The following is a 27,750-nucleotide window of genomic DNA, read 5'->3' as shown; positions in this document are numbered from 1 at the left end:
ACCTATCTCTGAAAGTGTCACTAGAACACCTTTCTCAGTTAAAATTCTCCAGGAAAGTTCATTTGGAGACATCACAAATTTTTAACATAACATCATTCGACTCGTCCTATCAATTTCCATGTGACAGCACATGACATTTTTTTGATTTCGTCTCCATTTTGGAAAACAAATAGCCTGTTATGAAAATCTGATACTAATTAATAGCATAAAATAGATTTTACCCGGTCATTCTAAAACTTATGATGGAACCTAAAAATGTTTCATAAAAAAGGCATCTGCCAAACGACGTGTAAATCAAACCCCTCTTCCATTTGAAATTAGACATCAGCTACCCCTCCCCGCCTTTGTATGGGTGCAGTTTAATATCCGTTTAGGAATTATTAACCTGTTAACAAAGTTTTTCCCATTAAAATGCCATTCAACATTTATTCACTTGCACCAATATTGATACTAATAATACGGAAATGAAATTTAAACTCATTATAACTCACGGTAAATATGGTATGATCTTCTTGGATAAGTTAATTCGGAGTAAAATTCGTGAAGTGTATAAGAAAATATTTAATTTCCAGTCACGTTCTAGCCATGTTACATAACAAGATAGCAGAGCTGATATAAATTAACATCTTCCTAATACTCTGCTGAAGTTCGCAGATCCATTACATTGGAAATTTGTTCTGCTCATTCCAATGACGATACAACAGTCCCTCAAGCAGATATATGCTCCTTTAAAGAGAAAAGGTTTGAACGTGGAAACAAAGTTACATCATAGTCAACTTTCGTTTGCTTGAGTTTGGAGACAAAGTGCTTTACCTTTGGCATATAACCATGTAGGGCATATTTTGGATAAATAATGTGACTTAGTTGGTTTCAACATCAGTACAGCTATTGGTACTCGAGGTGTCATTACCTTGAAGGCACAAGACAAGTTTTCTATTTCAAGCATCAGTGTATTTGCGGCTAATAGATTAGTGCACTAGAAATGCAACCGGTTGTTTGAGTTGTTACGTAACAATGTCAACCTAAATTTAAAAAGATATAAAGGCACGTTGTTGCATGTCGTACACTGCTGCAACCATATATTTTAGTGCAGTGTGGATGAAATACGTAGATAGAAAGTAAGGCATTCAATAATTATTCGGTTGAAAGTGTCTAGGCTACAGTGTGCAAGCGATGAAACGTTTTGTAATTTGTTAATAAGTGGGTGCGGAGCTCATAACATTCGCGTACCTACAACGAAAATTATGCAGTTGAATTTTAAAAATGCGAGATCTCCTTCTCAAACTCGGTGACACAATGGAATAATCTCTCGACATTTTGGTGCAAATTTTACAATTTCACCCCCTTACAATTGTACATAGGCAATAAATTTCTGGACCTACTTGTGCTCAGTCTGCAATTCGATTCTCTAAATAATAGTTATGTAGGCCTAATGTGAAAAAAGTGTTATTTATGACTTCCATTTTCACTATAAACTCTCTTTTTTGGCATTATTTACTTGCTTCTATGCAAAAATTGAACTTTCTTCTTGCCTTTTTTTGTGCACGTTTACAATAAGCACAAAGGCGCCAGCAGAGGGGGCCAGGGGGCACTTGCTCACCCTGAGATATATAAAAAGATTCATACAATTCAAATTTTGAAATTGTAGCGTGAAAAGATAGGCGAGAGGTGCCGTGAAAGACAGCAGATTAAGCGCATATGCAAATTATCCTATTGCTGGGGACATTTTATGAGAATTCTCTTATCTGGAGGAAAGCATCACTCCACATTTCCCCCACTTTAAGCAATGCTGCCCCCCTGAGAAAACAATCATGCAGGAGGCTTTGAATGAGCTCCCCTTAATCTAGTGACGAGGAAATTTTCTTCTCACTGAAGATAATTGACAACGCATTGACTATCTCCTGCGATATTGATGATCTCAAATAAGTTTCGATAAGTTTAAACTTCGAAATACTTCTCTCAGCACATTCTCAGGAATTGTCAGCAAAATTCCGAATTCACTACAAGTGCTTGGAAACGAATTTGAAAGATGCCGATTCGACAGTTATTGCATGTACTGTTTTTTTGGGAACTTCTAAAAGATAATTCAATTAATAATTAACAATTGATAGCATAATTTTTTAAAAAAAAACTTATGAAGAGATTTTCCAAATTATTATGTCACACCAATACCCACGAAATATCTTTACAATAAGTCTCTAAATCATTCGGTGACATATGTTTTCCACATTTAACGTTTATGAAATTAGGTTTTATGTGATAGTAAACTATACGTTTATGAAATTATGTTTTATGTGATAGTAAACTATATGAAAAACTTAATGCATCGAGCCATGCAGAATTTTTGATATGGTAACTCATATGATGGTGATTTTTTTTTCAGAAAAGTGTGTAAGCATTGTGACAATATTGAAGTAATAGCCAAAGTTGAAGCCAAAGTTGGGCCAGAGCAATAAGTTGCTAGTACTTAATAGCAATTGTAAGAAATTAAGAAAAAAGAAAAGAAGTCAGAAAATAATGCTCTACGCATATTTACTGCTAATGGTCACCAAGAAAAACGGAAGAAAATTCACATATTCACAAATTCACCACGGAAGAAAATTCACTGTATGTCGGTAGATTCATTATTTTAAGAAAATCGCTCGTCTCATAAAAACGTACAAGCAAGAGTGGAAATATTTTGGTGCAGAAGAACATAAGCAAATTCTTATAAAAAAATCTGCTAACTCATGAGAATAATTTGAAGCAGAGGTGAGAAAGGGTGGGAAGTTATTTTCTTGTTGAAACGACATTTTTTCTTCACTTTACTAAATTGACGTATTTTTGTTCAAATCAAATAGTTTGTCATCTTTTCAATTTTAGGTATTATGTGCACAAAGAAAATTCCCACTCACAGTAACTTTTGGATTACATCCGCATGTGGGGGCAAGATAGTGTAAAGAACACACAAGTATAGAACCAAAAATAGCTACGTTCATTAATAACATTTCATACATTTTGCCTTGGTTTAAGTGCAGGTGCATTTGAAAACGCAACCTTGGAATTTCGACTTCACTGTCAAATAACCCTTGCCGACAGCTACGTTTGAGAGACCTTAGTATGCAGTATTTTTTTTTTTTTTTTTAGCAAAACAACCTAATTATTAAATTAAAAAATTAAAGGCGAAGATACTGCAAATATTTATGAGTAAATATTTACGTATTTTTTCCAGTTAATTCAAAGTGTCTGCTTTCAATAATTAATTTAAAAAGCCAATAACAGGTAGGGAAACAATTATTAGAAATCACACTATTGCATGGACCATAACTTTAATAAAACTCCCTTACAAAACGAACTTCGAGATGAGAAGGTACGTTTTGTATCCGTTAACGCTTCCGAAATCTTATTCCGAAATATCTCTCTTTTTTTTATTTCAACTATGTACCTTTACACACAGTAAATGTAAAAAAAATATGATCTAACAAGCATTGTATTCGCCAATGAGGATAATATCTTGTATAGCCTAATATATTTTTTTCTGTGTGGAAATAGCCTGTCGCGGGGACTCCAATGATGAAGAGTAGACTCCTAAATTTGTACAGTGGGATCCATAAGCATTACCAAGCAAATTGTTTACTCCCTTTGTTTTATCATAGCCACAGGATCGTAGCGGGCTATGGTTTTATGCAATGAGAGCTTCAAGAACGGACAAAAACACCAAACAATCTGCTTACAACCTCTGAATCAGTATACAGTCCTTACAAATACATAGGATGAAGATAGTAAAAACCAACGAATATTGTCATGGACAATTTGCTGAGCAATACTTATGGATCCCACTGTACTACAACATTTTAAGCTCCATATCCAGCAAAAATACTTGATATTAAAAAATAAAAAATGATATGTGATATTCTCGCAGATGCAGTATATTTTATCCAGTTACTATGTATTTTCAATAGCTGTTAATATATTTTAGTATCAAAAAAATAAATTACGAAATGCCAATAGCACAGCTGAAAATGCTGTAGCTTAAGCATGACTTTCAAGCGTCTGCCGTGTGTTGAAGAGAAGCTGTGAGCGGAAATCGTTACATATTTATAAGGATTTAATTTCTTTCATACATTAAACTTTAAGCAGATATATTATGCTGATATTACCATGTATAGAAAATTCATAACTATTTAACGTAAATATTTTGGTAAAGCATGAAGAATTCAACACTTATCGTTTTGCATGTCTGTCAAAACCTTATTTTCTTAGCAAGTGGTGTAAAGTCGTGTAAGTTAATTGAAATATAATTAACCGTGTGTTAACTTGCATTTTATCTTCCTTCCTTATTACGTTCTTTACTCCACTGATGGAGGCACATAATGGTTCGGATCCCACTTTAAACTGTAGGTCCAGTCCTGATTAGCCTTTATGTACATAAAGTGGTTTAAAACAATAATTCAATCAATCAATCAATCAATCAATTTACTTCACTGAACCAGTGACGACACTAGCGAAAGGGGGCTACACCTCTTGCGATCGATAATTCCACCTGCCCAAACACATGAAAAATTAGAAATAATAAATGCTATTTTAGGCAAGATATGCATTTTTAAGCGGTGGCGCTATTTAGATGGGCGCAACGAGGGAGCAGCGATATTTTCTGAAATGAGGAAGGGGAGGGGATGTAGTCACATTTAATATACGTACCTTCCCCCAAGGAAGGTGGGTGTTTCCCTCGATTTTTTTTCACGGTATCATCACTGGAACCAAAACGTTTCGAGAAAAATATGCAACTTTCGATTCTAAACTTACTATAAATGCTAAAACATCATTTCAGCATTTCTTGTACTTAATTCTAAAAGAATTGAAAGTTTAGCATGGAACTCCTCCATACCTACCTGTAATCATAGCAGTTGCACGAATTATCTTCCAAGAATACAGTATCCTCGTTGGGAACTTACCACGTTGAATTCTTTTCGTTGTGTTCAATGCCATATTTAGTTTCTGTTTTATGTTCTGACGATACACGAAACAATGCATGTTCTAGTTAATTATTATGGTATACTTACCACTTACATCATTCACAACAGTATTTACATTTTTACATTAATATACTGAAGTGAACATTGGAAAAAGTAATATAAACTTACAGGTAATTTAAAATATATATATATATGCTTAACATGGAAACAATATTATGTGCAAAAATATGTATGTACTATTATAAATATATTTGTTACATAAATACAATATACAAATGTACATAAGTGTCAAAGACTTGAGAAAATTGGTGCAAAATTCCAATTTAAAGTAATGTAAGAATATAGACAATCGTAATACATTTCGTGTAATTTGAGCATTAGAAATGTATGATTTTTGACCACTTTAAACGTGCTTAGGCTGAATATCACATATACCATAAAAGGAGAAAAGATTTAGTACAGTACACTGTCCAGTAATAGTCGTGAAAGTCACGTGCATGGTGAAAAAGTCTCAAGTGAATGGAAATGCCTGGTGTAACATTTCATGCATAGTTTGATAAGTTATATGGCACCTATATGAAACATGGAACATCAAACACAAAAGTATATGTTTAGGAGTTGAAGATGATATATAATTCATGAAATACATTAACTAATATATACACACTTAAAAAAATAAGAATCTTAGCTAATACACTAAGAAGAATTTCAAAAGAAGATGCTATTTCTAATCTATACACACTGTTGGGGAAATAAATTACTTTCGAGCCATACAATATAAAGGTAATATTCACTTGTAGAGTCTAGAAATGCCATTCCTACCCTACTGTCGGCCAAACAACAGGCCTAAGAAGAACATACTAGAACAGTCTAGTAGTGAAGATGCCAAGCCAAAAGATTCCATTTCAGTAAAAAGACAACCTTGAAACAACGAAGTCGATGAACCGAAGAAATTTTAAGGGGTGGAATGTATTCGAGAACTCCGTACTTACGTCATTATCATCGTCTGGATCGTATGGTGCCTGAAGTGACGTATCTAGATCGTGTAAAGGAGTCGGGTGATAATCTGGTATGGGTAATGGTTCTATGTGATGTTCTGGCACTATATGTACTGGTTTTGGTGTCACGATTTCTTGTATGGGTTGATGATGGAACGGTAGCGAGAAAAATGGGTTGATGCCATTACTATAAGCTGTCTTCAGTGGATGTTGAAGTGTGTACAATGAGTTTATGTCGTTTACTATAGGTCTGGCTAGTGCCTCAAAATGGGGGTTTGGTACAGGCTTTGGTGCTGCGACCACAGGGTTTGGTTTTACAGGGTGGATTCGTAGGGACTCAAAGGGCATAATAGGGGTTGCATGATATACGGGAGTTAATGGTTGCTGAAATTGTCGTGGGGGAGGAGTTTGTGCTACTGTATATGCCCTTCCGTGTCTTGAACCAAGGCTCTTCTTCGTTGATGCTCCATGTATGCACTGAATGGTCGTCAAGAAGAGGAGCTGAAAATACAAAACAGAAACAAATTTTGAGTTCAATGTTCTAGAAACAGTTAATTGGAAAACAAAGTATTTACACACATGGGGTGTAGTCTAAGACAGCAGCAAGGAGAAGGAACTTAGAGATCCCAATCTGCTACTTATTTTTATATCAATTGTCCTGAAAATATATCCCATTTTCCTTACGACGTGTGTTAGGATACAGAATTCAGATATTTTAATTTTTTTCATAGATTGGAAATGCTATTTGTAATTAATTGCATACTTAGTTGCCTAAAACGTGGAAGAGATGCACAGAATCATCACAGCTTATGTTAACATTAGTAATAATTTTCAAAAAATAAAAAGTATGTGTCTCTAACAAAGAATATCTAACACACAGTGGCGGCGATTGGGTTCCAAAACTTGGGGGGGCAAGGTGCAACAACTAGGGGGACAAGAACAGTTTACTTTCCCTTAGTAGATACGGTTTAGCATAGTGCTGGAGCAAAAGTGGCAAAAAGTTTGGGGCCAACTGCCCCCTTGCCCCCCCTCCTAATAGCCGCCACTGCTAACACATGATAATTGATATTGTTGTTTGTATAGTAACGTGCACACATAAAAGTAAATGCATCAGTTGAAACACAAAATGCATAAAATCTGTTGCTTACCCAAAATTATTAAATGCATCATTGAGAAAGATGCAGCAAGGTGCCTCAAAAAACGCATCAATTGATGCATTAGAGTGCAGTTCGACATTTCAACAAATACCCGCGGTGGCTCAGTCGGTAACGCGTCTGACTACCATGCTAAAGGTCCCGGGTTCGATCCCCGGCCGGTTCAAATCCGGGAACTTTTCTAACGATGGAAGCGGCCCCGGCGCCCACCCAGCGTCGAATAACATGGGTACCTGGGGAAACCTGGGGGGTAAAGGCGGTCAGGGGCGTGGTGCTGATCACATCACCCCCACTCACGACCGGATCAAGAAAGTGTAGGGCGTTACCCCCACACCCCCTATACGCCTTCATGGCGTGGTGCTAAGCACAGGGGAACACTTTACTTTTTTTACTCACTTGCATCACGTGATGCACTTTGGAGTTACCTATATAAACGACATACAAAGACGCACCAAACTGAAAACCTGAATCTTGGCAAAGGCCAAAAAAACATGCATTTAGTTTTAGTTACTATAAAGCAACATAGTTGTGAAATTTTTCCATCACTATGACGACAAGCGCACTTCGGCGAAGTGAATCATGGATGTAGTTCACAATCTTTAAAAAACTGGAAAGGAATGTTCAGGCTTCCCTTCCCCACTACCAATCCACATTACGCAACAGCGTTGACAACTGGGACAAGGTCTTAACGCGCAACAGTCTCAAAATTATCATAAACAAAGCTTTTACATGGAAGTCAGTAAACGCATGATGTTGTTTACATATTTGCAGAGCCATTATAACGTGTTTCAAGTAATCTGCATATTCTTACCACTTCATAACGTAGAAGAGCATGCAGGCTGTGTGCTTTTCATCACGTTTTGCATTGTGAAATATTGGATCTCTGGAAAAGTTTCAGTGATGATAAGATCAAGAACCGATTGATATCTGATCTGTATATCGCAAATAGTGTGAAAAATAGTTGTGTGAGATGTTTTTTTCCTGTTTTTATGTGTAAATTGGATACGTAGTTAAACAATGGTGGAATATTTGATTTGATAGCTTAAAAAACGCGAGGCATTCGACCGTTACGCTAATTTTAACTAATCTTCCTGCAAACTTATAAGCAAGGTGTTTTCGGGTTAAATGCCAGGTAAGGGTTCATTTCTTGGCTGTTTTCTGGGAAAAAGTAATTAAGTCAAAAAATGCAATTTTTCAGCAGACATTTATTTGTGCACTGTTTAGTCTTTACACATGTCCAATATAAAATGGTCTTTTAACACTGTATCTGAAACTTTAAGTAAATAAAAAAAATATTTATAAATTATACTTATAATATTTTTTTTAATTTGCTACAATGTGACAGATGATAGCAACAGTAAATCGCAGTTTGTGACTTATGTGCCTTTTCCCGAACACCCTAGATTTATTCGGATCAAATGTATAACTCCTGTGTAGCTATATTCATCACCTAATGTACACTATTCTAAAGTTCTTTAAATAATTCTGGAAGATATGGAATAATTTTCAACGGGTCATTACATGTTAAATCAACCAGTGTTTTGTTCTTATATTCTCAGATTTTGCTTGATATATCCATTGACTGCAAACTTATATTTAAAAAAAATGGTATGAGTGCTTTCATTGTATTTGATTGTTTAAAGTAAAAATGTTTAGACATTTTAATTGTTTTGAGAATTTTAAAAAATAATGAAGAAAATTAATTCCAATAGAGGATGACCTACACACGATTGTCTACCCTGAAAGCATAAACTCAATAACTAGTAGCGTTGTGAGGTGAGATGTTTACATGGACATTGAGAATAATAACTTAGAAGAACTTTTGTTGCAAGGGAATATGACTTAGCCTATTCAAAATTCACCCTTCACCTCATGTTGTTGTTCAACATGTTTTCCACATAAAATTTGTGGAAATTATACGTGTATATAATACGTATTTATAAATCATCTATCGTGCAGGTATCTTACATCTCCTCAAATATCAGAACACAGCTTTACATAAATCCATAAGAAGAAAGTACATGTGTAATTATATACTCTTACCGTTCGGGAATTCCTTATACATTACCAATTGTTACTAAGTTCTCACGGGAAGGTACACTCCACCGGTCTGTTATTAAAAGGAGTTACATAATTGTGGTTGAAATAATGGGTGGCCTTTTCGCGCGACATGGGAACCAGAAAATTGCAATGTTCTTAGGTGCCGTATTGTGTGAACACCATAATGGACAATGGACATTAAAAATGTGCAGAAAAGCTACCTGGTTCTGCATTGTTCTGTCACCATACACATTGCAAGTTTCTCACTGTTGAATTAGCATTGGAAATGGCATGTAGTGCTAGCGCCTGTTCATATTCTCAGTAAGCTTCACTTCCTATCCAGTTTTAGGAAACGTTTATACTTTTGCGAATTTTCACTTGATAGGTATCCACCCCTAACTGTGTCATGTTCTCTCTACTTTCCTATTTTCAAAGAGAAGTATAAATCCTTTCATTCTCGTTCATAGGAGGAAGTTGTATGAACGAAATATTGTAGTTACAGAAGAAGCAAGGCATGAAATTTGCAGTTGGCTATTGTCACTGGTGTACTCAGAAATTTTTCAGAAGGGGGAGACTGGAATTGTAAAGGTGGGTAGTATATAGTTGCTTTTTAGGGGAATGGCATGCACAACAAGATATTTCGAACATTTAGAACTTGCCACTCTCAAAATTGGCAATGTATAAAAAACAACTCGTTTTACATTGTAAAACACTGGAACTCTGGAGTAGTTTCAGAGATGATAAGATCAAGAACTGATTGATATCTGTATTATTTTATTTGTAGCTTACTGCTTCAAATGTAGTTTATTAAATCTCAAACATAACATTGACAACAAAATAAAGTGAAAAAATATTTATGTGAGATATATTTCGTGATTTTATGTGTAAATGTCATACTTCCAAATTTATAGTTGGGGTTATAATACCGGGGTTATTTTCAGAGAGGTTTTCTGCGAGTATTTACTGCGTTTATTTGAAAATGTTGATTTTCTCAAAATTTCTAAAAGGCTGTATCCCTATCAGTCCCCTTCACCCCCAACACTGCGTATGCTAGTGGCTATTGTTGAAAGAGCCATCCCAAAATTAGTCCGGAATAGCTGAGGAAAAGGCATGTGTACAACATCCCAAGTGTTTCTATCAAACACAGTTTTCCAAAACATAAAACAATTTGTTAAGTTTATTTTAATTGCTCGTCGCAGTGAATTCTGTGTTTAAACATATTGATTAACTCGCTGTACTGAAATGTAGATACATCGTGGAAACGGCATACTTTTATTCTGATCTCTAATGCTCTGTCTACAAGCCAATCATCCATTAACCTTTGGGATAATTGTCAATTAACAGACACTCTCTAAACTATCAGTAACAAGAAAACACAAGCATCTGAAGAGCATTACATAATGAAACATGTTTGTTGAGTTTTCAAAGAACGAAATCGATTACACTAGATACCAGTGCTACGATCAGAGGTGTTAATAGTTCTGGCAAAGATCCTGGTAGAAGGAAGATAAATAAACCATACGTTAAATGAAGTATCTTGTAATGAACATGAAGCATGTTGTGTAACTTGACGCTAAAGCAGGTAATGAAGAACAACTGAGAAATGTTCCACAGACACTCCACTTTCACATTTTCTGCTCTTCTTTCCACGATAACACCATATGTTGTGTAGGTAACGGTTGAATCGCAATAAAACTGTTCATAAACATGCAAAATGCCTTGACCAATGTTCAGCCACACCAGAAAGAAAGTGTGTCATGCTCTTTAGTGTTGCAATAGGGTGAGAGAGGATTGTTGAAGTGCAAATAGCTCATGGAGAAGAAGCCTTTAAGAAGCAAATTTCTTTACACGTCTCAAGTTTCCTGGTCGTATTGAGATACGTTGTATTGGAGTAGTAGTACGAGACATATGGTGAACAGCAGTTAATACAGTAACAATAACCCTTTCGCTATTGAGTCTATGGGTGCGGTACTAACATGCGCATGTAGACAACAATTATTTTGATGTATGTAAATGAGATGACACTCTTTATCATGTTCACCGGCGTCTGGAAGGGGTTTCGAATGGGCCTGTCGACCCTTCTTCCTAGAAATTGGCGTTGTTTGCTTCAAGTCATAAAAAGCATAAAGCTTGTTATTTTTATAGTTAAAAACGGAAATGAAGTTTATTTAATTAGTATTGAAACATATTAACTGAAGTAAAAACGCATTAGATAAAAAAGGAAGTGTAAAATGCAGGCACACCAGGAAGAAAGTGTCTCATATTCTAAAATTTAATCCAAAGAATAAATTGTTCCAAAGTTTTCAAAATTCCAAAAATGAGTTTCTTATGTGAGAGATTTCGCAAGGTAAACTGTCAGAGGAGTTAGTTTCTTTTCTCTCTCTCTCATTCCATGCCAAATCAGGCAGGTGTTGGCCCTCATAGTCACCGATTTTGATGATATTTGGTACACAGCTTTACTTTGCTCCAAAACCGATACCTGTGAAAGAATTTTGCCGAAATATGATTATTACGAATTATGTGAGGGTTGTTCAAACTGTCATTTTTTAGCAACATGCTCTTTTCAATTAAGTATATCTCGGGAACGAATAAAGATACAGAGCTCATTGTAAAGAGGAAAGACGGTTACATATTATGAGATGATCAAATGTTCAATCTTAGTAAAATTTGAACACTCTGTTCAAATGTTCAAATTTCAAGTTTGAACAGCTCAAAACACCCACAAATTGATTTTTCTCATTTTTTGATATTTTTATCTACCATCCTTCCTCTTCATACTGAGAAAGTTTTATCGAGGTGTTCTTTGATATAAGGGAGAAAAATGAGATTTAAATTTGTCCTACATCAGCAATGAACTGAGCTGCAGCGTCCCTATGATGAGACTTTTCATTTGTGTCGCGCTAAGGGATATATATATACTTACTGTTCAGGTACAGATGATATTCCACTTGATAATTGGCTTCATTTTGTGCTGTTATTGCTAATTTATACGTTACTGTTTCCATATTTTTAGCCGCGTTCGCGGGGACGAGATGTGAGCGTGTTGTGAAAACTTCTGTGTTAGCCAAAAAAATGAAGGGGGAAAACGACGAATGTCGGAAATAATTTCGTAAAAGATGGATTCTGGTTAGTTGTTAGACCATTACTGATTGATTGATTGATTTGGTGTTTTATGTCCACTTTATGCACAGTAAGGCTAATCGGGACTGAACCTATAGTTTAAAGTGGGATCCGAACCACTATGTGCCTCCACTGGGAATCGAACCCAGGACCCCTTGATTACAAAGCGAGGACGATGCCACTGCGCCATCGGCGAGGCCCTTAGACTACTACTAGAAGTATAAAATCTCAAAACTTCACCCCTTTCTCCCCTAAAGCATCGGATTCACAGATTCTTAGTTCCTGGCCTATATCTAAGCAGTTATTTTCTATTAAACTTTTGATCCTCATTAGATGGACTGAAGAAAATGTAATGTTTCGTTGTTCAATAATGTAAGTGGGTTTTACGTTATGTAAGAAATCGTGTTTTAAAAAAGACAAGTATAGCTGTACTTTTAGAAGTTTCTCCATTTTAACTTTCGAATAAATTATGCGATAGAAATTTATTTGGGATAAAAATTATAGCCTAATTTATAGGCGTTAAACTGATATAAGTTTAATAAAAAAAATAGAGGGCTTCGTACCCACCATCTTGATCACTGTCCAGCGGCTATGTCCCTAATGATTGACGAATTGTTACACTTTTTGAGAAAAGCAAGAGACTTGGTAATATAGTTGTTATGCCATTTAAGGTATTTTCAGTCGTGGAGCCAATCGCTATGTGCGTGCTGATGCCTCCCATGTTCAAAAGAGTCCGCTGTATTAGATACTTTTGGTTTGATGTATCTCGGGAACGGTGACACCTATCAATGTCTGGTTTTCTCAGAAGTCCTTCAAGTAGTATAAACTTTCACATTAAATCAATACATCTATTTTTTTAAAAAGTAAACGATTCTTTTGTGAAAAACTCATTTTCTAAAGCATTTTGTGAGAATAACTGCGTGTTGAAAATCATGTTGATGGTTATCTCCTTACATTTTGAGTCATATAAATTAGAGCTCATTCCAACATCTTGAAATAAGGTCTCAAGCAATAAAATTTTCTATAATTGTCATTCGTGAACTTTATAAATATGAAAATGGTATTTTAAGTATTCAGTTCATCTAAAATTTAAATTAAAACTTCTAACAAACATTACCCAATATTACAATATACCCGGTGTCCCAAAAGTCTTTCCCTGATTACAAACTTTATTCATATCCGCTATATGCAATGTAGAGATGTGAAAGTGGTGCCAAAATGTTGGAAAACTAACCAAGTTTTTTTTGTTCCAGGTTTCAGTAACGTGGCTGTAGTGTAGCAGTGTCAGTGCCCAGGAAACCGGAAATGTTCACAAATTAGGAAAAATCTCAATGTGTCATGAGACCCGGTCACCAATAACAGTGCAGATGAACTTTCAAACAACTTATGGGAAGATTCCGCCCTATGTCGAGAGCATTAAGTCGTGGTATGACAAGTTCAAGACCACAGAATCTGTTGCTGACTTACCGAGAAGTGGCCGAACCATCAACCTCAGCGATTTCAAACAACGTAAAACATCAGCCAAAAAGTTATCTTCACGATATCTTACACAAACGTTTATTTTTTCGTGCATACAAAGTGCAAATTGTACAGGCTTTGTTGCCTAATGATACCAGGGGCACACTGAGCTTTTTCCTGATTTGTGAACATTTCCGGTTTTTCTGAGCACTGACACTGCTACACTACAGCCACATTACTGAAACCTGGAACAAAAAAAACTTGGTTAGTTTTCCAACATTTTGGCACCACTTTCACATCTCTACCTTACATATAGCGGATATGAATAAAGTTTGTAATCAGGGAAAGACTTCTGGAACACCCGGTGTATATATAATACTATCTTTTGATTCGAGAATATTTTTAAGACTGTTAACTAGTGACGAACCTTGGGAGATGGGGGAAAGGGCAGTTAACTTTTAATTAGACAAGTCTTAGCATTAAGAGGTCATAGTGCCAGGCAAAAAAGTGGCAAAAAGTTGAAAATAATTGCCCCAAGTCCCCCTAATCGTCGCCATTGCTTCTAACTCACAGTTATTCTCATAAAATGTTATAAGTAATGATTCTTTTCTCAAACATACACGACATTCGTCGTTTTCCCCCTTCATTTTTTTGGCTAACACAGAAGTTTTCACAACACGCTCACATCTCGTCCCCACGAACGCGGCTAAAAATATGGAAACAGTAACGTATAAATTAGCAATAACAGCACAAAATTAAGCCAATTATAAAGTGGAATATCATCTGTCCCTGAACAGTAAGTATATATATATCCCTTAGTGCGACACAAATGAAATGTCTCAGCATAGGAACCCTGCAGCTCAATTCATTGCTGATGCAGGAGAAATTTCAATCTCATTTTTCTCCCTTATATCAAAAAACACCTCTATAAAACTTTCTCAGTATGAAGAGAAAGGATGGTAGTTAAAAATATCAAAAAATGAGAAAAATCGATTTTGGTGTGTGTTTTGAGCTGTTCAAACTTGAAATTTGAACATTTGAACAGAATGTTCAAATTTTACTAAGTTTGAATATTTGATCATCTCATAATATGTAACCGTCTTTCCTCTTTACAATGAGCTCAAGAACGCTTCTGTATCTTTATTCGTTTCCGAGATACTTAATTGATAAGATCAAGTTGCTAAAAAATGACATTTTGAACAACCCTCATATAATTCGTAATAATCATATTTCAGCAAAATTCTTTCACAGGTACCGATTTTGGAGCAAAGTAAAGCTGTGTACCAAAAATCATGAAAATTGGTGACTACGAGGGTCAACTCTTGCCTGATTTGATATGGAATGACCCTTCTAATTTATTATCCAGTTTTATGGAGTCCGTGTCGCTTGCGCCGAGTCATTTGTGCCCAGGGTACTTATCGGCTCATTTCCGTCGCGACATATGTCAAGACTTTCCTTGGTGGCTTTTTCCACAATCTGGAGTGCCAATACCGCCGCGCGCACCTGTGTTTATGACGTTGTACAGCTGCAGCTGTGTTTATCTTCGATTGAAAAGGAAGGTGATTGGTAAATGAATGTAAGATGAAAGTATATATGAGGGATCTACATTGGGAAATTAGTATTTTTGTAAAACTGAGATTTGTAAGAGACGACAAGATGTCTGAGAATATGGAAATATCAATACATCGAAATGAACATATGTGTTGAGCTTGTTCTTTCGAAGTACAGAAGCTTAGGCGATCTTCGAGGATGCCTTCGAGCATTTGCATACCTACAAGAATTCAAATAACGTTTGTACTGTTCTTGTGCAAGTGTATCGAAATATTGTATTTATATATACGTAGCTATTACTTATATAATGTTTGCAAAAAATAACACTGTATTTACAATGGTTTTTTTTTACGTTTAACGTTAAATGATTAATAGTTAATAGGCTGATGCTGATGTATGTATTTTGTGTTGTGGAATAAAATTGATACAAGTAATCCTGTGTAACGCCTTTTTAAATAAGTAAAGAAAAGTCATATTTGACTCTGTGGATAGGTAAACACAGCTGTGGATAGGATTTCAGTGTAAACACAGCTGTGCAACGTCATAAACATACGTCTGGTTTTATGTTTTAAGTCCACTTTTTGCACTATGCACTATGTGCCTATAAACACACGTCACGGCGGTGATGACACTCAGGATTGTGGGAAAACCAGCCAAGGATGGTCTTGACATATGTCACGGCGGAAACAAACCGATAAGAAGCCTTGGCGCAAATGACTCGGCGCAAACGACACGACACCACTTTTATGAGGGGCCTGATACCCCCTAAAAAGTTCTGACGACACCCATAACCATGTTGAATGAAACTGCAGGTCAGTGGCGTGGCGTCTATAAAGATGATTGTAGCTAAAATGGATTGTGGAGACACAAAACTAAAGAAATGAATCGTTACACTGAATCTGAAATTTAAGACTGAACTTAGCATGATAAGTTCAGCGTTCCGTAATCAGAAAATATAAACAGGTAATGTAATAATTCCAGGAATTCTTTATAACTTACAGGATAAAGTTGCTACGCGTATATTTAGCTTCCTTCGAAATCTATTACATTACTTTTTACGTCTAAAATACAGAGAACATAAAAGAAGCAAATGGAAATTCCGGATAGAGTTTTTTTTAAGAAAATAAATTATCGGCTAGTATTGATGTTAATTGTCAGTTATGGGGTTGTGCTTGCGTTAATTAACGCCACGGATATTCGTGCGGACTTGTACTCACGACAATCGCCTTCTATAATGTAAACACATGTAAGAGCATGTTTAACATGAAAAGTTGCATACTCCAAATTCGTTTCCAGAAATATCCATCATATCGTGCATTTAATAATAGTGCCCGTGTACTAGATGTGGGTTAAACATCCCAAAATGCACGTAATTGCATAACTGTTTCTTAGCGAGGCCTAATCCAATTTCAAACTGACAAATTGTCCATAGCCTCCGGTAAAACGTTAACAAAGCCGGCCAATCCGCCGTTCATATACTTAAGCATGTCTGCAACTTGGCACTGCGTGAGTTCTTCATTATCGTCACGTTACCACATGGCGAGACAAAACTTTCCCATTGGCTTATGGAAGTAGGTTGGATTAAGTGATTTGTCTGAAAACAGTTATTTTCTACGAAAAATGACATCTCTACAAAAAATTATCTTCAGAAATTTCTGATTGGAACTTTCTATCTTCAGGTTATTTCTTACCTGGAAGTGTTACATAACACATCGTGATGAGCTTGACTACATTCTGTCAACTTAGCGAAGGGAGAGATTTTTCTTTTTAAAAATATAATATTTATACTATTGGGCAATAGCAAACTTTCTAAACATCAGTGAATAATTTTCGAAGAATATGAGGACACTGGCGTACGGAGAGGAGAAGGGTGCTGATGAGGCCATAGAACCTCCTGAAATCTGATCAATCAACATTTTAAAAATAAAAGTATTGAAGAACTCGGGAAGAAACAGAGTTGTAAATGCGAAACGCCTTAACATGACCCCTGATTGTCAGTTTTGAGAGTGGAAAGTTTCAATTCTACGAAATATTTTATTGTGTATGCCGCCCCCTAGAAAGCAGTTCCAGCTCCCCGAAAAATAAAATCCTGCATACGCCAGTGGATGGGGACTGTGGTCATTCGGAAGTGATAATTCTGAATTTTGTGCGCAGGCAAGTTGGGTAACACTTTACTATACCGGAGACGGATATCTTCAAATTTACAGGAGAAAGTACTTACGCAAATCATTTTCTGTAGCGTTGTTGATGTTCGGGAATGTAGTTTTGATCCATTTTAATGCGAATGCATGTGGTTTTCTACGAAAATCTATTTCCGACGCGCTATTGCTGCTGCCGCCATTTGCTGTCTGCACGAGAGCACAATACGCTCTCGTATTGTCCGTATATGCCAAATTGAACGAAAGGAGTGCTAATGGAACTTAACCTAACAGGCCTAACGTAACCTAGTAGGCATACTTCGTCCCCGTGATGGTTCGTGGGGCTATCGTTAATTTTTTGGCTAACGTCAATGGTTTTTGGGGCTACCCGTGGATGGTTTGTGGGAAATAAGGAACAACAGTAAGTACTCGTTAATGTAAGAAATAGACATTATTTTCCTTAGAAATTCATTATTTCATCTAAAGAAATGTTCCGCAATGCAGAATAGTACATTAGCAATGTAAAAAATTGTGAAATAAATCATTGATAGGTGTCTCCGGTATAGTAAAGTAGTACCGCAAGTTGTAAGCAGAGACATAATGAAAGCATTGTGCACTTAGTTCTTCCATGTTATTTATACTCGAAGAAAAACACACAGACACGCACACATACACACTTCCACATACATATTTAAGTGTAAGGACTCTGTTAGTGTCCGTATATTATTGCCACCGAGAGAAAATATAGTCATATGAAAAAAATAGGCACACACACGCTCATATAGTAGACATGCATATAAAGATACATATGGTGGGATTGGAAGGCAGGATGAAGAGAAGGGGGAGGGCTATGTATATAATTTATATGATTTCCCAATTCTTCACATACCTACTACATTCTCTCCCCCCTCCCCCTCTCCAACATATTATACCGAATATGGCATCACTTGTATGTGCTGCAACATCTATGTGGGCATGGGCGTCCGGAAGGGGGGCAAGAAGGGGGGCCGAGGCCACCCCTGGAAAATGAAAGTCAACCAAAAGTTATTTATTTCGCACATATAATTTCATTTTAGCCACAATAATATGTGTTATTTATTTGCATGAACACTAGAATTCAAATTTAAGGAATGTTTTCCTTTAGGGACCAACACTCTTTTTGGGGAAAATGTGCCTTGTTTGCCCCCCCGGGAAAAATACCTTCCTTGCCCCTCCTTGGAAAAAATCCTGCGGACGTTCATGTTAATGTACTTAACTGTATTGTAAAGACTAGGTTTGGTAGCTTGCGTTAAAATGAATGCACGCGCCATACTTCCAACAAGTAAAATCCACGTGCGTCCACCTAAACAGGCCAGGGTTATATACCGCACACGCGCATTTTAAAACCTGGTGAAAATAGCTCAAAAGTGATTTAGTCAGTGTAGATCAAATTGAAATTTTGTTCTGAGTATACTTTATGCACAGATAGGCTAATAGTACTTGATTCTAAGGAGGCGACGTTACCACTCTATGCCAAAGGGAGATCCTTGAATTAAACTGAAGGCAACATCAAAAATGTCACTTAAAAACAATTCGTGTGACAATATAATTAATAGGAACATCTTTAAATTGAATAGTGGTTCCCGCAGGAACGTCCAAAAATTGCCATAGCCGACGATATTTCACGTCGTCTTGACGGGGTATTGGTTAAAGTTTTCAAATAGCAATAATCGCACCTCGGTAAGACCTCATTGGTTACGATATCGCCACTGCGCAAAGCTAAAGTTCACACCCTATACGGCCATTAATATACGACATATCTTATGTAACCGGTTGCGAGAGTTACAGCTCATAACAAATTTTAGATATTGTGTGAGCAAATTTTCAAGTAAGTGTTATACAGTTTAACACAAAATATATTTCTACATTTAATTGTTAGATAAGTTTGAAGGCTGTAGTTTTGGGGAGCGTGGAACCCACAAAATTTGAAGACAAGTTTCATGCCAGACGACGCCATTCTGAACCCAGCTCTACAGGCGGGTGCAAAATGATGACGTCATGGTTTAAGCTGGTATAGAATAGAATAGAATGGTCTTATTTAAGCAGGCGTGTTTCGGCCTCATGGACTGTTCTTACAACCAACCCTTGTCAAAGATACAATAAATGAATAAAAACAAAAAGAAAAAAACACATAATGATCATGATAATACAATAAAGATAATATAAAGATTATACAATGATAAAATAATACATTGAATAGATTAGTATATATACTGTGGAGGAAAGATAAGTAATAAGTCTTCTGTAGTTCAATGTGTGTGCGGGGGGCGGGTTAGGTTAGGTATGCATTATATGATGTATAAGTGCAGGTGCAATTGTTAACATATGAAGGTTAATGAAATTGTTGGGACAATAGTAAGTTCTTCAGATTTTTCTTAAAACTTTGATGGCAAATAATGTTAGTCAATGGTGCAGGCAGTTTGTTTCATTCCCTGATCCCTGTAACAATGAAGGACTTGTTATATGTGGCGGTTTTATGTTTGGGGATTTTTAGATGGTGCTTCTTGCGGATATTATGTTCGACTGATGTTCTACGAGAAAAGATCTTATCGGATAAGTATTTTGGGGAGCCACTCTTAAGAATTTTGTGCATCAAGGTGAGTGTTAAGTATTTTCTTCTATTGTTAATGTTTAGCCAAGAAAGTTTCTTTAAGTAGGGGGATACATGTTCCTTTCTGTTTAGGTTAAATATGAAACGTATACAACAATTCTGAATTCTTTGAAGTTTATAGTTTAGGCCCTGGGATATATTACTGTACACAGGAGCGCAATAGTCTAATGTGGATAGGACGAGTTTTGATGAATTTAGATAAAAATGGCAACGGAAAAAATGGCAAAGTGAAAATGGCAAGCGGAGAAAATGGCAATGGAAAAAATGGCAACGGTAGAGATGGCAAGAATAGAAATGGGAAATGCAATATATTCTGATTTTATGTGAAAATTGAGAAATTATGTCTAGCGTTGCATCATTTGTAATTAAATATAATATAATTTTGATGTCTTAACACTGTCTTTGAATAGATAAATTGTATTTGATGTTCCCAAAATTATTATTATGCCGTTTAAATTCTTCATTCTTTCATCTGGTAGAACTTGCGGCTCCTATAAACATTCAATCCATTCTAATGTAGTCAGGTCAACATAAATAGGTATTTTCAGAAGTTAGTCAAGAGTTTACTTTATGACTAGGAACACAGTCCTTTCTTAGATGATTAACAGATTCCTAATTAATCATTTTTCTATCGAAAATATGTCTTCTTGACATTATGTTCAAAAAGTTTATTAATTTGCTCATTTTGTTTAAAATATGTTCTTGATTAAAACATAAAATCTCTGTTACGTTTCTTTTTAAAAAAAATCGCGAATTTTGCCAACCCATATTGGCTTCGGGAATTATGCGTGAATTATGCTTAAATTTTTCTCCTAGACGCGAAAAATTGCAACTTTTCAAAATCCCAATTCCATTGAATTTATGCATATTTTTCACAGTTTAACATTTATTTTTAATTTTGTTTTGAAAATGTTTTTTCTTGATTTTATTAATTTAATAGCAAATACAATATTGAAAGGGAAATACAGGACTACTATTTTCTCTTTGCAGGCTTTACTGAGCAAGTGTCAGAACTTCGGTTGCCATCTCTCCCCAGTGAGCGTTGTCTGTGATTTCGAAATTGCAGTTCACAATGCAGTGCACAACAAGTTTGGACATAGTGTTGCCATAAATAGGTGTTTCTTTCATTTGCGAAAGAGTACTTGGTGAAAAATACAAGAACTTGGGCTATCGACCATATATAAAGAGAACAAGCAGTTTTCTTTATTTTGCTGTCAAATTGATTCTCTGGCTTTTTTCCCATGTCCAGATGTGATCTCTGGCTTGAAGTACCTTAAAGAAATTGCTCCCACTGAGGCCGAAGAACTGGTAGACTACTTTGACGCGACTTATGTATCGGGAAGTTTCAGAAGAGTTGGAACACATGTTGACAACTCGTTGAGGCTCAGAAGCGTCCCTCCACGCTTCCCTCCGCATACTTGGAACACTCACGAGGCAACGCTAACAAACAACCCTCGTACAAATAACATCTGCGAGGGATGGAACAAGAAGTTTTCGCATTTGGTGGGCTAGAAGCATCCTACAGTGTGGAAGTTAATCAGGTGCATCCAACAAGAAAATGCAGCAGTGAAAGCGGTTATTTTGCAGGGTGAGAGAGGACAACTGCCAAAGAAGAAAACAAGGAGAATATATACCGACATGCAACACAGACTGCGAAATTTGTGCATTGATTACAGTGCTAACAAAAGAACATTGGAGGATTTCTTACGAGGAGTTTCACATAACCTAAAGTTGCAATGCATGTAAAGTGACGAAATCAATGGTGATAGATATTGTTAGTTAAATACAGAATTGTAAAGTGACGAAACCTATGGCGAATATATACTATCTTTGTTAAATACTGCATCAATGTTTTTCTTCCTTCCGAATTACATATGATTTGCTTATAACAATTATTTATATTTCCCTAGTTTTGGAACCCAAACGCAACCACTGGATATGTACAATAAATAAGAATTGTTGCTGTAAACCAAGTGAAAGTTTCAGAATACATGCCTATGACTTTTGCCTTTGTGGGTAGATGCAGTCGTTCGCATTCTAAAAAGGAAGAAGAATAAGTCTGTAGTAATCGTATTCTGATACTTTGTTACGTTCATGCAATCATGTAAGATTGATTTCGAACTGTACCACGAACATTTTATTAGGTTTGGTAACCTTATTCGGTAATATAGTGTATAAATTATCATAAACTAATTTCACACGTATCAGCTATTGCATTCTTAAGAACCTCATGAATACTCTTTACAATTTACATGTGAATTATTTATATCAATTATTTATCATTTGCTTTTCCTTTCTTCTTGTCGGCATTTTTACTTTCGCCATCTTTACCGGACACCTGTGAATTAGGGAACGACGCAGGGCCCACCCTTGAATTCTGGAAAACGTCCTGAGAAAAGAAATATTGGGCACGTTCCAAAAGGCGCCCATTGTTACGATGTATGTTTTCAAATACGGAAAATGCATTTATTTTTCAAACGAATATCTTTAAATTGAATAGTGGTTCCCGTAGGAACGTCCAAAAATTGCCATAGCCGACGATATTTCACGTCGTCTTGACGGGGTATTGGTTAAAGTTTTCAAATAGCAATAATCGCACCTCGGTAAGACCTCATTGGTTACGATATCGCCACTGCGCAAAGCTAAAGTTCACACCCTATACGGCCGTTAATATACGACATATCTTATGTAACCGGTTGCGAGAGTTGCAGCTCATTACAAATTTTAGATATTGTGTGACCAAATTTTCAAGTAAGTGTTATACAGTTTAACACAAAATATATTTCTACATTTAATTGATAGACAGGTTTGAAGGCTGTAGTTTGGGGAGCGTGGAACCCAAAATATTTGCAGACAAGTTTCAAGCCAGACGACGCCATTCTGAACCCAGCTCTACAGGCGGGTGCAAAATGATGACGTCATGTTTGAGCTGGTCAAAGTTTGATGGACACCTGTGAATTAGGGAACGACGCAGGGTCCACCCGTGGATTCTGGAAAACGTTCTGAGAAGAGAAATATTGGGCACTTTCCAAAAGGCTCCCATTGTTGCGATGTGTTTTCAAATACGGAAAAGAGTGCATTTCTTTTACAAATAAAGCTGTTCCCATTGCTGATAATTTCTACTGTTTCTTCCAGTAGACAAGATCTACTGTTATTAATTGCACTCTACTCATGGACGGAAGGGAGGGGAGAGTACCTGAAAATTATATATTTCACACATAATTTTATTTTAGCCACAGTAATTTATGTTAATTATTATAAATACGTTGAAGGAACATGATAATTTAAGACTGAAATAGTATTTTTTGAGGGAGCATCACTATTATGGGAAAAAAATATGCCTACTTTGCCCAACTGGAAAAAAAAAATTACCTTTCTTGTCCTCCCTGGAAAAAATCCTGCGGACGGCCGTCTCTGTGGGGTATTAGCCTTATCAGAACAAGGTATACAAGTGCTAAAATGGCCCCTCTTTTGAACTGGCAGCTGGAATGTGACGAATCAGGATTCGGAGATATTGGTAAAATGTAGTACAAGCATACTCAGTTCGGAATCTAGCCTAGTAGTATAGTCAAATTAGGCATTTTTGAAGGCAAACCTGGACATCCAAAAAAATGAAACGAAACTAACTGGAATATGTAGTACTACTTAAGATGTATTTCTCACAAAAAGTCCCAAAAATTCCCGTTACGGGTTTCGGAGATATGGGGTCTTCAATATGGCCGCCGTCAGAATTTGTAGTGCAATCTTTAAACGACTATAATGTCTCACAGGATAACGATAGAACCTTCGGTTTTGCACCAAATGAAAGAAACGTAATTGGGAAATTTATTAAATCATGTATATTGTATGTACTCGACATATTGTCTGAAATATATTAACAGAAACCGGAGAAAATTAGATTTTCCATTGCCTGTTTTAACGGTTTCTCGTAAATTACTTAATAATTATGAAGTACTATTGAACATTTTGACATTATAAATGTAGAGCGTTTTAAGGACTTTACAACTGTACCGCGTTCTTTTTCCTGCCATTAACTACAAGGGAGGTATTTAATTTAATGTAGTGGTTGTTTGCAAGCTGATATACGCCCCTTAAAGTGCGATTGAAAAGTAAAGAAAAGTGGTAGAATATTTGGACGGGTTAAGTTACAGTGGTGTAAGTCAGTTTGAAAAGAAAATATGATTTAGACACAGAAACCAGATCTATATAAGTCAATTTGCTAACAGAAAACGTGAAGTCAATCAGAGATTCATTCAACTGTCAACAGATGACAGCTTAAGGTCTAGTGATAAAGGAAGTGGCTGCTGTGTTGATCAGCAAAGTGCTGTGAGTCAGACTTATTTTGTTTTCTAAGAAAGTGGCTTACACCACTGTAACTTTAACTCGTGTATTTAACTTCTGGCGGAGAACATGCCCTTTGGGGAGGGCATAGTACATTCATTCCTGAATGTAAAACTCCCCAAATCCTAAGTTTTTAAGCACTCGTTCGTCTATAATGACGTCATCAAAATGGCGGCCATGACGAATATTTCCATTCCTGAACCCTGTTACTTCATTACAGTTATTTATCAATCACGGCATCTTATTTTCATACTAGTTGCAGTTAAAAACTATATTATGAAAGTAAGAAATTAGAAAAAAACACTTTATCATGTGACATTAAATATAGTGGTCAATATGGCCGCTAAAATCTAAAAATAAGCTTTCACTTATATGATTAAGTTTGGAAGTTTGGAATCATTCCGTGTGTTTTCGAGGTTCCAGAATTCAACGATGGCACTACAATTAGTGCCAAACCAAGTCTACAAAAGAAGAAGAGTAGTCTTTTGACAATACAGGGTTACTAAAAAGTCTGATATTAAAGGCCAACTCCGTTATTAGAGCATATAGTGAAAAATGAAAAGTTATTGGAAATATGCGGTTTCCAGTCAAAGAGACATCTGGAATAATTGACCACCAGATTTTACACAACTCCAGGTGCCTACTTGGGGGGGGGGGAGGGAGGGTGGTGAAGTCTTTATACAACACACAATGCATTCACTTCAGTTCGTGCCTACTAACATATGCTGATATAGTGTGTATCCAGTGGGCGGTACGTTTGCAATGGCTCGATTCATGTTGATGAGCGGAATACGTCTACAGTCGTTTACGCTGTTAAGGTGTGATGTTTTATCGTACAGAAGAAAAACAAATCTCTGAAATCCAAGCATAAGGCACTCATCTTCTGGACACTTCTGTAAACAACTGTCCAAGAGCACTGTTGATACAAGGTAAGGCCATCCATACTTTCCAAGCTCCATTTTTACTTTACCACTGAATGCAGAAACCGTATGATTGAATGAGAGGCTGGTAGATTGGTGCGGATCTCATATGTTGGTCGGCGTTTCCTGCTACCAAAATGAATCCAAAGCTCATGAATATTCTTTCCTTTTAAAGAGACGTGTAGAACCAACGACAACCTGTGTTCACGGCGTACCTAAACAGCAGCGCCGACTTGTCAAAGTTATTGGGGGGGGGGCTCTGATCACTGAAATAAGTGAATGAATGAATGACTCATTCCCTCTGTTTTTTAACAATAAAAATTACGTCTTCGTATAGCAGTTTTGAAGCAGCTATTATATTCCTCATGCAAAGGAAAGGTAGCATGAAAAACGTTTAGAAAATGTTTCAAAGTCTTTTTATGTATTTTGTGTCTGGTCATTTGTTTTTTTGATAACAATTAACATTTTTATCGAAAAGTATGTATTTACATTAAGATGCCAACCTAACAGTTTTATGCCGGCCTCAGTAGCCGAGCGTGTTGGGTGGTCGACTCAACTCGCTTTGATCCGGAAGTCTCGGGTATCGTACATATCAATATTGCCTGAAAGTCGTGTTTACGACCTCAAATTGTTCAGAATTCACTAAACAACATACTGGTATAATTGTCATATCAACTCGTTATTTTGAAACTCTTTTTAGTAAAAATGTTAACAATACTCATAATTATATACTTAGTATATAGTAATAAGTCATGTGTTTTGCTGTCTCCGGTCATAGCCCCTCCAAAGTTGATGGTTTAGCGGTCTCAGCCCTCCCCCCGCAAGTTGATGGTCTAAACTCTAGAACATTTCAAATGCGTATTTAAAGTTAAGTTCATGTGGCACAATTCAGAGTAAACTTTACAAGAGAAGCAAAATAATACATTAGATCCTCTTAAGCAAAATTATTTGGGGGCTCTGCCATCACATCGTTAACATTGAGGGGGGCTAGAGCCCCCCCCAAGCCCCATGCAGTTGGCGTCTATGTACCTAGGTATGCTGATGTAGTCATGACATTTACAGCTACATGTTTAACGTTGAGAAGAAGACTACCGTACACTTCTTCATGTCGGAAGGGTCAAACTTTGTCTTGAAGTGTGCATAAAGTCGTCTTTCCTCAGTCAGTACTATTCACATTTAAACCATGTTGCCTAATAGTGAAATAGCTCATCTACTCCTAGAAACTCTTTGAAATATTTCAGGATTGTCGTGGAAGGTGTGGCTCGACATGAATCCCTGCAGCTCTAGACGTGTTCTATAGACTGGCGGGTATCAGGCCAAGATTAAACCAACGAAACATCATACACAGTACTAAGTTTATCAGTAAATATTTACTACGCTGTCTCTTATTTCCGAAAATGTGAAAAAATAGTTTACACGAATCGTTACGATTAGACAAAAGCTGTAAATTCAATAGAACAATCAAAACCCACCCAAATAGTTAACAATTTATACTCATTTTTATTGAGAATAAAGAATCTCACACACAGAGGGATGAAAATAAATATAAAGAATTGGAGATACACATTGATAGAAAGAAATAAGACGATATATGTAGAAACAGAGATATAAAAATAATGAAAGAGAAAGGAGAGATTTGATTTGAATTTTAAATTTTGGGTGCTTAGGCTAATTTGAACCAGTCACATTATACGGGGGCCAGCCCCTTACCATTACAAATAACAACTCTAACGTTGCATAATTAAAATCTTAAAATATTCTGATTTGTATTAAAAGCTGAGGCTGTAAACGGGCACTCAGCACACACAAGGACAAAAAACAGGACAACACACCCAGTCGCCAGAGCCTCGTTCGTCTGCAAATAGAGAAATAGGAAGAAGGAAACTAGAAAGAAAGAATGAAATAGAGATAGAAGGGAAAGGAAAAAGAGTAACAGCGGTAAAAACGGAACGGTATTCCCTGTCCATTGTACCGTGCCATGATAGAACATACACTGACTAATGTATTTTAAAGGGACACAGACATTAGTTCCAGGATGTCCTCAGTTTGACCTCAGGGGTGTTAAAATAACACAGATTTTTAATCAAACCGTTTCAACACTATTGTAGTTGAACGTTGAACAAAACATGGTGTGAACCTCCTGGGACTACCTGTGTTGCCCTAACACCAGTGTTTTTACAGTGTATATTCTCTATCTCGGCCACACTGTGATGTGATCAGCACTACGCTCCGGACGCCTTTACACCCCAGGGTTGTTGTACTCATTGAACAGAGAATGTGTGAACCCCAAAGACAGCTCACTCCGAGTCAAACTCGTTACCAACTGATTATATATATATATATATATATATATATATATATATATATATATATATATATATATATATATATATATATATATGTGTGAGAGAGAGAGAGAGGGGGG

At 36.4% G+C, this 27,750-nt stretch overlaps 1 protein-coding gene and 2 non-coding genes across 3 annotated transcripts in view; all 3 read right to left on the bottom strand.

Annotated features, from left to right (window-relative positions):
• The window catches only part of LOC145978574 (uncharacterized), a 66,293-nt gene that overhangs the window by 23,648 nt on the left and 14,895 nt on the right, over positions 1-27,750 (bottom strand). Inside the window, exon 2 of the mRNA XM_083111277.1 lies at positions 5,948-6,454. Within this exon, the coding sequence (XP_082967403.1) occupies positions 5,948-6,454 (507 nt within the window). The remainder of the gene's footprint in view (positions 1-5,947; positions 6,455-27,750) is intronic.
• Positions 19,034-19,174, bottom strand: LOC145979055 (U4 spliceosomal RNA). Its single transcript, XR_014440771.1, has one exon. It is a non-coding gene; the product is annotated as a U4 spliceosomal RNA (small nuclear RNA).
• On the bottom strand, positions 22,568-22,708 carry LOC145979054 (U4 spliceosomal RNA). The gene has a single exon (XR_014440770.1). It is a non-coding gene; the product is annotated as a U4 spliceosomal RNA (small nuclear RNA).

Source organism: Lepisma saccharinum, chromosome 25 (assembly GCF_977018435.1).
Source record: "Lepisma saccharinum chromosome 25, izLepSacc3.1, whole genome shotgun sequence".
NCBI lineage: Eukaryota > Metazoa > Arthropoda > Insecta > Zygentoma > Lepismatidae > Lepisma > Lepisma saccharinum.
The sequence above is the reverse complement of the archived record's forward strand: the minus strand, read 5'-3'. Positions and strand labels throughout refer to the sequence as shown.